At 51.0% G+C, this 10000-nt stretch overlaps 1 protein-coding gene across 1 annotated transcript in view; it reads right to left on the bottom strand.

The window, feature by feature from the left end:
- Window positions 1-10000, bottom strand: part of BRINP1 (BMP/retinoic acid inducible neural specific 1) — a 55919-nt gene that overhangs the window by 14569 nt on the left and 31350 nt on the right. Inside the window, 3 exon segments of the mRNA XM_066610980.1 lie at window positions 871-1107; window positions 6713-6818; window positions 8070-8239. Of these exon segments, the coding sequence (XP_066467077.1) occupies window positions 871-1107; window positions 6713-6818; window positions 8070-8239 (513 nt within the window).

Below are 10000 nucleotides of genomic sequence, written 5' to 3'. Positions count from 1 at the left end.
CAGTACGAGCAATTCTGATTGGGGTCTCCCATACCCTGAAAATAGTGATCAAGATTTGCATAATTTCCCTTCTGTTCCTAAAGTGAGAAAACAAAAAAATGCTCGTCTCTGGCCATCACCTGCTTAAGGCAGGAGGTCTGGTCTAGAGGGTAGAGCCTCCGTCTGCCTGAAGATAACATCCACAAGGTCGCCGGTTCGAGGCCACCGGCACCGTGCAACCTTGGAGCAGCTGATAGGCTGAGCTGAGCTATTCCATCTGCTCTGAGCGTGGGAGGATGGAGGCCAGAATGTGCGGCCAGATCATGAAAGAAACATCTTGAATGTAGTGGTTCTTGAAAGAAAGAACCTTCTTTCAATTGTAAAAATCGCTATTTAATAAGGGATTTAAATAAAAGCCTGCCTATGTAAACCGCCTTGAATAAAGTATTGAATAAAGACCAAGAAAGGAGGTATATAAATACCTGTTGTTATTATTATTATTATTATTATTATTATTATTATTATTAATGACCTCACTTCCTGCTTAATGACCTCACTTCCTGCTTAACGACATCACCCCCTGTCCTCCGCAGGGGCCATGAGTGCTATTTGGCCCGCTGCACGAAAGGAGTTTGCCACGCTTGGCTTCGAACGTCTGCTGCGCTTTCGTTCGGGAGCTTACAGCTGCATGCTCGGGAACAACTTGGACAGCGGTGTGACTGTGTGACTGAGGGCGAGTAGAACACTTTACTCGTCTACTCTGTTGCGCCATGGTCCCGAGTGGGTCTACTCGGATCGGTGCCAACCCTGTGGCTGGTGTAAATACAAGTGGGTCCAGGGGGTAGGTCAAAGCCGCGAAGGGCGCGTCAGGAATTTAAAAAAAAAATTTACCCGAATTTTCCAGGTCTTTGTAGGCTTCCGTCCACGACTTCCCCATGTTGGCCAACGTGTACTCCATGATCTGGATGTCGGTGATGGGACAGTTGCATTGTGGGAACTCCTCGGCGCACTGGCAGCCGCACTGGCTGTCTCGACAGACGTACTCCCCCTCCCCGTTGCACATGATGTAGCTCAGCGCGGACTGAACAAACTTCTCTTGTAAATACTGAGGGAAGATGACTTGGAGACCTAACAAATGGAAATAAACATTGTGCCCGGGCACTTTGCAAACAGATACATTTCACTTAAAACAAGAAGCTGTTTCATTAGCAGCTTGGGAAGGTGACAAGAGGCATTAAAGCTTTGCTGTGAGATTTCCCCCCCCCCCCCACTGGTTGCCGTGCGCAAGGAATTGAGGGCACGGGGAAGGGCGCATAGCCCAGCATGGGCCCAGCCGAGTTGGAAACGTCATTGCATCTGCCAGCTCCTGTAAGGCTCTGCCAGGAGGCACAAAGCCTTGGAAGGCACACATTAAAAAGTCAAATGGGAGCGGATGTAAGAGAGGTCAAATGTTCTCCTCCAAGAACTGAAGCTGTCCCAATTCAGCAAGGCCCGATCGAGCTTTGATGCTTCAGCCATGATGCTTTTGTGAGAGTTCACTGCTTGAGGAAGCTGAGGTCAGATGTTAGCCATGGCCAGGGGTCCACACCAGATCTGCTCAGCCACACTGACCCCTGAACCTCCAGTTCCAGGGGCACCAAAGATGCCTTTAGTGGGGCACGTCAAGAGCACCAGGTTTTTGCCACAGAGCACTGCTGGGGGATCTCCGCACTGTGAGATACAACACCCTTTATAATGCCACAGTCCACTATGTTAGCACCGGTGTGGTTGGAACCAAACGCTTTCAGATCTAAATACTAGAGCAGGGGGTCTCCAAACCCCGGCCACGGGGGCCAGATTGAGACATACAAAATTATGCAGGGGACGGACAGAGTGGATAGGGAGATGCTCTTTACACTCTCACATAACACCTGAACCAGGGGACATCCACTCAAATTGAGTGTTGGGCAGGTTAGGACAGACAAAAGAAAATATTTCTTTACTCAGCGTGTGGTTGGTCTGTGGAACTCCTTGCCACAGGATGTGGTGACGGCGTCTGGCCTGGATGCCTTTAAAAGGGGATTGGACAAGTTTCTGGAGGAAAAATCCATTACGGGTTACAAGCCATGATGTGCATGTGCAACCTCCTGATTTTAGAAATGGGCTATGTCAGAATGCCAGATGCAAGGGAGGGCACCAGGATGAAGTCTCTTGTTATCTGGTGTGCCCCCTGGGGCATTTGGTGGGCCGCTGTGAGATACAGGAAGCTGGACTAGATGGGCCTCTGGCCTGATCCAGTGGGGCTGTTCTGATGTTCTTAACTACAATTCCCAGGAAGCCTTGCAGGTCTCTTGTTACCTGGTGTGCTCCCTGGGGCATTTGGTGGGCCGCTGTGAGATACAGGAAGCTGGACTAGATGGGCCTATGGCCTGATCCAGTGGGGCTGTTGTTATGTTCTTATGTTCAGATGCCTCCCCACTCACAAGTCCCTGAAACGCAACGCAGAACCGAACGGAGCAAACATTGCTCGCCAAACCACACTCCCCGGTTATGCTTCTGGCATTTATTTCAACCAGAATGAATAAGGATATCAAAATGTACAGCGTGCTCTTCCCCCCTCCATGTTGCTTTCCTGTAGTCCGAAGAGGAGGTGGAGCTTTCAAGGTCAACGAGAGAAGCCCAACGCCCCCTTTTCCAGCGCATGACCATGTTCCTGTGGAACGCGCAATGAGAACACTGACATGCAGAGAGACAAAAAAATCAGCATCGCTCACTAATCTCTTTCTTCACAGCCGAGTCTGCTTCCTAGTGGAACTGAAAGCCCCGGAGGATTCACAGCTGTTTCCTCGTACCTGATAAGTTCTGCTTGTCAAATTCGGTCAGCTCCTGATGTGCAAGGCAAGATGCGCATCGGAGACAAACCTTCTTAAGACAGCCCCCCACCCCCCACTTCCTGGCCTGGCTTGACTTGCCTTGACATCAAGTCTGGGATTTCAGGTTGGCTGATAAAGGAGTTTAAGGCTGCAGAGAACCAGTGAGATACAGGGTAATGAAGGTGTGTGGGTCAAAGGCGCATCTGTCTGCGCTACCGAGGTCCTGGCCTGCCCTGATCGATCACCGACAGCTCAACTGAGTGGAAGCGCAGTGGAGCGGCAGCGAAGAAGGCCAATTCTATGCCTGGGATCATTAGAAAAGGTCTTGAGAACAAAACGGCTAATATTATAATGCCGCTGTACAAATCGATGGTAAGGCCACACCTGGAGTATTGTGTCCAGTTCTGGTCGCCGCATCTCAAAAAAGACATAGTGGAAATGGAAAAGGTGCAAAAGAGAGCGACTAAGATGATTACGGGGCTGGGGCACCTTCCTTATGAGGAAAGGCTACGGCGTTTGGGCCTCTTCAGCCTAGAAAAGAGACGCCTGAGGGGGGACATGATTGAGACATACAAAATTATGCAGGGGATGGACAGAGTGGATAGGGAGATGCTCTTTACACTCTCACATAACACCAGAACCAGGGGACATCCACTAAAATTGAGTGCTGGGAGAGTTAGGACAGACAAGAGAAAATATTTCTTTACTCAGCGTGTGGTCGGTCTGTGGAACTCCTTGCCACAGGATGTGGTGGTGGCGTCTGGCCTGGACGCCTTTGAAAGGGGATTGGACAAGTTTCTGGAGGAAAAATCCATTACGGGTTACAAGCCATGATGTGTATGTGCAACCTCCTGATTTTAGAAATGGGCTATGTCAGAAGGCCAGATGCAAGGGAGGGCACCAGGATGAGGTCTCTTGTTATCTGGTGTGCTCCCTGGGGCATTTGGTGGGCCGCTGTGAGATACAGGAAGCTGGACTAGATGGGCCTATGGCCTGATCCAGTGGGGCTGCTCTTATGTTCTTAACTACAATTCCCAGGAGGCCTTGCAGGTCTCTTGTTATCTGGTGTGCTCCCTGGGCATTTGGTGGGCCGCTGTGAGATACAGGAAGCTGGACTAGATGGGCCTATGGCCTGATCCAGTGGGGCTGTTCTTATGTTCTTATGTTCAGGGGATGAGAGGCATAAAATAAAACACATGAATGGGGAGGGTGAAAAAGGGGAAGGCAAGGCCAGCCAAAGACCTCCGGTCCGAAGCCAGATGCAGCCCTCTTTGCCAGCCCCTGCTCCTCGAACTCTCCAATGCTCCAGCTCAGCGCACTCTCTCCCGCTCCACACTTCCTCTCTGTCCAACCCAGGGAGTGGATGGAGACAGGTGGCATCACAACCAGCAGGGAGAAGAACAGATCACATATTTATTTACCCAGAACATTGTTTGATCTGTGAAACTCCTCGCCACTGGACGGCACGAGGCCTGGATGCCTTCAAAAGGGGATTGGACACATGGATGGAGGAAAAGGCCGTTATAGGTGACACGATGACTGCATGCAGCCTCTGGTTTTTAGGGGTAGCTGGTCTCCAAATGCCAGATGCAGGGGAGGGCATCAGGATGCAAGTCTCTTGTTGTCTTGTGTGCTTCCCTGGTGGGCCATCAGAAGATACAGGAAGCTGGACTAGGTGGTCTTTGGCCTGATCCAGCAGGGCTCTTCTCTGTTCTTGGACCCTTTTGCCCCGATGGCCTGGATAAAAGAGGCGAGGGTCTTTTGGGCTTCCATCCATCTTAGACCTCTCTGCCCCGTGGCTATGAATCACCCACTTTTGTCTAACCGCATTTGCTAGCAAGCCCGACATTGTGGCAGCTGTCAGGCAAGATCAACACAGCGCTACGGTCAACAGAGATAATAACTGGGGCACAGAAGGAAGGAGGGGTGGAGGTGGACCTTTCAGGGTCATCTCTCTCTCTCTTACCTAAGGAAACATCTAAGCAACCACAGATCATTCATCTTGCCTGGGAGTGCTGGTCCCCTTGCAGCCACCCTTGTGTTGTCTGTGGTTAAAAGGGGGGGGGGGAGATTGCATTTTGGAAGGCTTCCTTATTCAAAAACCTCCCTCTAGTTTTGAATGCAGTACACTTCTGTACTGCAGCGAGTCATGGACTCTTCGCTCACAACAGGAGAGGAAACTGAATGCTTTCCACATGCGCTGCCTCCGACGCATCCTCGGCATCACCTGGCAGGACAAAGTTCCAAACAACACAGTCCTGGAAACGAGCTGGAATCCCTAGCATGTATGCGCTGCTGAAACAGAGACGCCTGCGTTGGCTCGGTCATGTCGTGAGAATGGATGATGGCCGGATCCCAAAGGATCTCCTCTATGAAGAACTCGTGCAAGGAAAGCGCCCTACAGGTAGACCACAGCTGTGATACAAGGACATCTGCAAGAGGGATCTGAAGGCCTTAGGAGTGGACCTCAACAGGTGGGAAACCCTGGCCTCTGAGCGGCCCGCTTGGAGGCAGGCTGTGCAGCATGGCCTTTCCCAGTTTGAAGTGACACTTGGCCAACAGGCTGAGGCAAAGAGGCAAAGAAGGAAGGCCCATAGCCAGGGAGACACACCAGGGACAGACTGCACTTGCTCCCAGTGTGGAAGGGATTGTCACTCCTGAATCGGCCTTTTCAGCCATACTAGACGCTGTGCCAGAACCACCATTCAGAGCGCGATACCAGAGTCTTTCGAGACTGAAGGTTGCCAACAACAAAGTTTTAAATGCTGATATGGGGGGGGAGCGCTCTGTTTAATGAAATGTAATTTTAATTGTGACCCACGGGAGTTTGTTGTGTTCTATTGTTTTGTATTTATATTAATGTTTTAGCATTGTTTGATTTATAATTGTTACGAGGCTTTCGTTCGCGAGCTGCCCTGAGCGCGGTACAAAGGGGAGGAAAAATTCTTGAAACCAGTGGTTCTCAAACTTTTAGTGCCGGGACCCACTTTTGAGAATGAGAATCTGTCAGGGCCCACTGGAAGGGATGTCATGGCCTTGAGTGACATCATCAAGCAGGGAAATTTTCCAGGGTCCTAGGCTGCAATCCTACCCACACACCCAGGAGTAAGTCCCATTCGCTACTGTTCTTCGAAGAATAAACATAGTAGCTTGTTAAAAGTACAGGTCTGTAAACACTTCCCCAAATGCAGTCACATACCATGGTAGCATCAAGTCTAACCGATTAGAAATAAAATATTGAAATGAATGGGAACCCACCTGGAATTGGCTCATGACCCACCTAGTGGGTCCTGACCCACAGTTTGAGAAACACTGCTTTATATTTGAAGGATTGCAGAAAGTACAACACATTTTACTTGTCAGCTTTGGAGGGGGGTGTCCTTCTCCAGAGGTTTTTGGGGCCTGCATTCATCGGATCGGGACCATACCGGTGGCGTTGCGTTCCTTTCGGCCTGCACTTCAAAGCGGACCGAGGCACGGTTGCCTACTTCTGAGTAAACTCACACCTGCGGCTCCGTTTCACTTCCCTTAGGGCTCAAAATTACTTTCCTTGTCAGCTATCGGCTTGCCCGTTTCATGACCTCACGAAACTTTGGATCAGGATCTGCTGGCGAGTCCTGACCCACAATTTGAGAACTGCTGGACTCACGTTCATACGGCGAGCGCCATAGGTGCTCCGTTTCCAAACAAAGCAGGTATGAGCCCTCAGTATCAAGCCTGCCTCTGACTAGGAATTTTGATCAGGGATTGTGAGACGTCCAAAGCTCTGCATTCTCCAAAGCACGACGGGAATGTGGTGAAGATGTCAACGAGGGCAGAGATGGATGGGAAGGGATGCTTTCCCCACTGCCTTCTGGACACGGAGCAGTTCCCCTCCTTACCTTGTAGGTGGAGCTTGCTCTCAGTGCTTTGCAGCAAGACAGAACTCACAGAGTCCAGATTGTCATAGCTGTTGCAACCCAGTGGGCCCGTCCGGGTTTCCGTTACCTGCAGATCAAAGACAAGCAGAACCATTTCAATGGTTGACAACGTTGAGAGAAAACAAAAACTGCACCCATTCACCAGGGAGGGAGTGGAGGGGGGGGTCATCACTGAGATGATGATCATTTTTTCTCTCCCCCCCCCACACCTATCAGGAGACTCCCAGCATCCTCAGTGCCAAGAAAGAAGCTTTGCCCACCGACACCCTATGCGATGAATCCTTTTCGGAAAGGACTGGCTTCATTGGTCAATTGCAGAGGATGTGGTTCCCCCCCCCACACACCTAGTAGATTGCTTTTGAGGATGGAAGGGGCCTTTGGTGGAGGGGGGGTGAACATTTTCTCTGCCTTTGTCAGCCCCTGTAGCTCTCCCCTGCTTCATTCTGCACCCCCAACCGCTCCAATCTGGAAGCTCTTTGTCTGCCTGCAATGCCGGCCTCAAGTCGCTCCTAGACCTGAGAGCCAGTCAAAAGACTCCCAGGTGAGCCCACAGCACAAAAGGCAACACACACACACACACACACACACACACACACACACACGCAGGGGTTGTACAACCCCCCAAGACGATCTCCTGAGCCTCTGCCTGATTTGGAGGCCGCCACAATCTCATCACTGAAGCAAGGCCAATAATTCTCTAGACAGAAATTTCAGCCAAATTTGGGGTGGCGGTGGTAGTAGCGCATGGTTGCAAAGAGGGGGGGAGAGAACACACTCCTCCCTGCATGGCATCCCTCTACTACTGTGTGCTGAGATAACACTGTGCAACTGAGCATAGAATCACAGAGATGGATGGGACCACACAAGGCCATATAGTCCAACCCCTCGCTTGTAGCAGCAAAATCCATCTCCAAGCACAGGCTGCACTTTCTATATGTCCTTCTGTCTCCCCCCCCAAATCCCTTATGGAAAAGCACCTTGTTGAAAAGCCTTTGGGTCAACCTTTGCTTGTGAAAGTTGACACAAGATTCCCAAGTAAGTGCGTATAGAACTGTAGCCTGAGTAGAATACTAGCAACGGAAATAAGAATTCCACATCCCTTGTTCATCCTTGTTTCTTCTTCATCCTCAGTTGTCTCCCTTGTGGTCATGGACGGCTTCAGTTGGCCTTCTGGATGGGCCAGGCCTGGTTATGATTCGTTGCTTTGGACCATTTTGGGACTAAGGAGGGGGGGGGATAGACCTCAGCCACCAACCCAGAATGAACGCATTTCAGAGCCACCTTGACCCCGCCCTCTGCAATGCCCAGACAGCCGTACCTTGATTGCTCCGGTGGAGATCTGGATTTCATGGAGACGTCTCATGGTGCCATCCCTATCCACGAAATAGGAGGAGGCGAGCTGGTGGAGGGACTCGACGCTCTGGGTCGCGTTGCCGGATTTCCGATCGAGTCGGCTCTTGTCCATGTACATGGTCAAGGCCTCCTCTCCTAGAAGAGGAAGAAGGAGGAAGAGGAAGGAGGGAAATGACATCACCGTATTAGAATCACGGCCAACACCCAAGATATAAAAATGCAACTTAGCTTGGGGAGTGAAGACAGAGGAAGCAGCTCAGCAAATCAAGTCACGTTGCAGGTCTGACCCCCTACCAAGGCCCTTTCAGGCTGTATGGTGAGCCCTCCTTCTTCAGAGGCTTGGCAGCTGTGCATTTGAGTATCTATGGATTCTGAGTCTGTGGCTGGAGTGCCTCAGAGGACCTCCCAGGTGTGACAGCAAGCGTCTTTCAGTTACATCTGGGAGGCCTTCTGAGGAGCAAGGAGATTGCATGTGGCCTCCTCGTGCAACAGAAGGACACTTCATAGAATTATAGAATCCTAGAGTTGGAACATAAGAACATCAGGAGAGCCCCACTGGATCAGGCCATAGGCCCATCTAGTCCAGCTTCCTGTATCTCACAGCGGCCCACCAAATGCCCCAGGGAGCACACCAGGCAACAAGAGACCTGCATCCTGGTACTCTCCCTTGTAGGCTGAATATAAGAAGAGCCCCACTGAATCAGGCCATAGGCCCATCTAGTCCAGCTTCCTGTATCTCACAGCGGCCCACCAAATGCCCCAAGGAGCACACCAGATAACAAGAGACCTGCATCCTGGTGCACTCCCTTGCATCTGGCATTCTGACATAGCCTATTTCTAAAATCAGGAGGTTGCATACACGCATCATGGCTTGTACCCTGTAATGGATTTTTCCTCCAGAAACTTGTCCAATCCCCTTTTTAAAGGCGTCCAGGCCAGATGCCATCACCACATCCTGGGGTGGAAGGAACCTAAAAGGTCACCTTGTCCAACCCCTGCATGCAGCAGGAAATTCTTCTGGCGCACCTCCGGCAGGTGCTTGCCAAACTTCTGGAATGAACTTCCAGAAGAGTTTTCAGTAAATTTCAACCGCTGTGCTTCAAACTCCCTGTGGACACACCTGTGGTTCTCTCATGACACACCAAGATGCCATGGCGCACAGGCTGAAAATCGCTGGTGTGAAACACGCCTTGCACAGGGCAGGTTGTTACAGAGTAAACCACACAAAGACAGCAAATGGACTAGAAGAGAGGCTCTCAATCTTTTTAGCACCTGGAGCCGCTTTGTAGAGTGGCCCCAACGGACGCGATGTCATCAGCCTGGAAGCTCAGAAGTCAAAGCAGACTTGGATCCTCCTCTAATCACACAGCCCTCCCCCCTTCCCAGCATCCCCACCTAGCCAGGAAAAAGCACCCCAACTCTCTCCCACTGGGAGCTCACCTTTCCCAGAAGCTCTGCACCTTGTATTTTCAGCTCTGTATTTTCAATGGCGGCTGAGCTAGTTGCTATGGGACCCACTGGAAACTGGCCCCGTGACCCATCTAGTGGGTCCTGACCCAAAGTTGGAGAAATTCTGGATTAGAACTTGTGGGAATGGGAGACGGCGGGGCAAGCGTTTAGGCTGCGTATGGGGTGAACATAAGAACAGCCCCACTGGATCAGGCCAAAGGCCCATCTAGTCCAGCTTCCTGTATCTCACAGCGGCCCACCAAATGCCCAGGGAGCACACCAGATAACAAGAAACCTGCAAGGCATTCTGGGAATTGTAGTTAAGAACATAAGAACAGCCCCACTGGATCAGCCCATAGTCCCATCTAGTCCAGCTTCCTGTATCTCACAGCGGGCCCCCCCCCCCCTCACAATGAAAACACTGGTGGTTGCAGAACAGGAAAAGAG

Source organism: Tiliqua scincoides, unplaced genomic scaffold, assembly GCF_035046505.1.
Source record: "Tiliqua scincoides isolate rTilSci1 unplaced genomic scaffold, rTilSci1.hap2 HAP2_SCAFFOLD_117, whole genome shotgun sequence".
NCBI classification, from domain to species: domain Eukaryota; kingdom Metazoa; phylum Chordata; class Lepidosauria; order Squamata; family Scincidae; genus Tiliqua; species Tiliqua scincoides.
The sequence above is the reverse complement of the archived record's forward strand: the minus strand, read 5'-3'. Positions and strand labels throughout refer to the sequence as shown.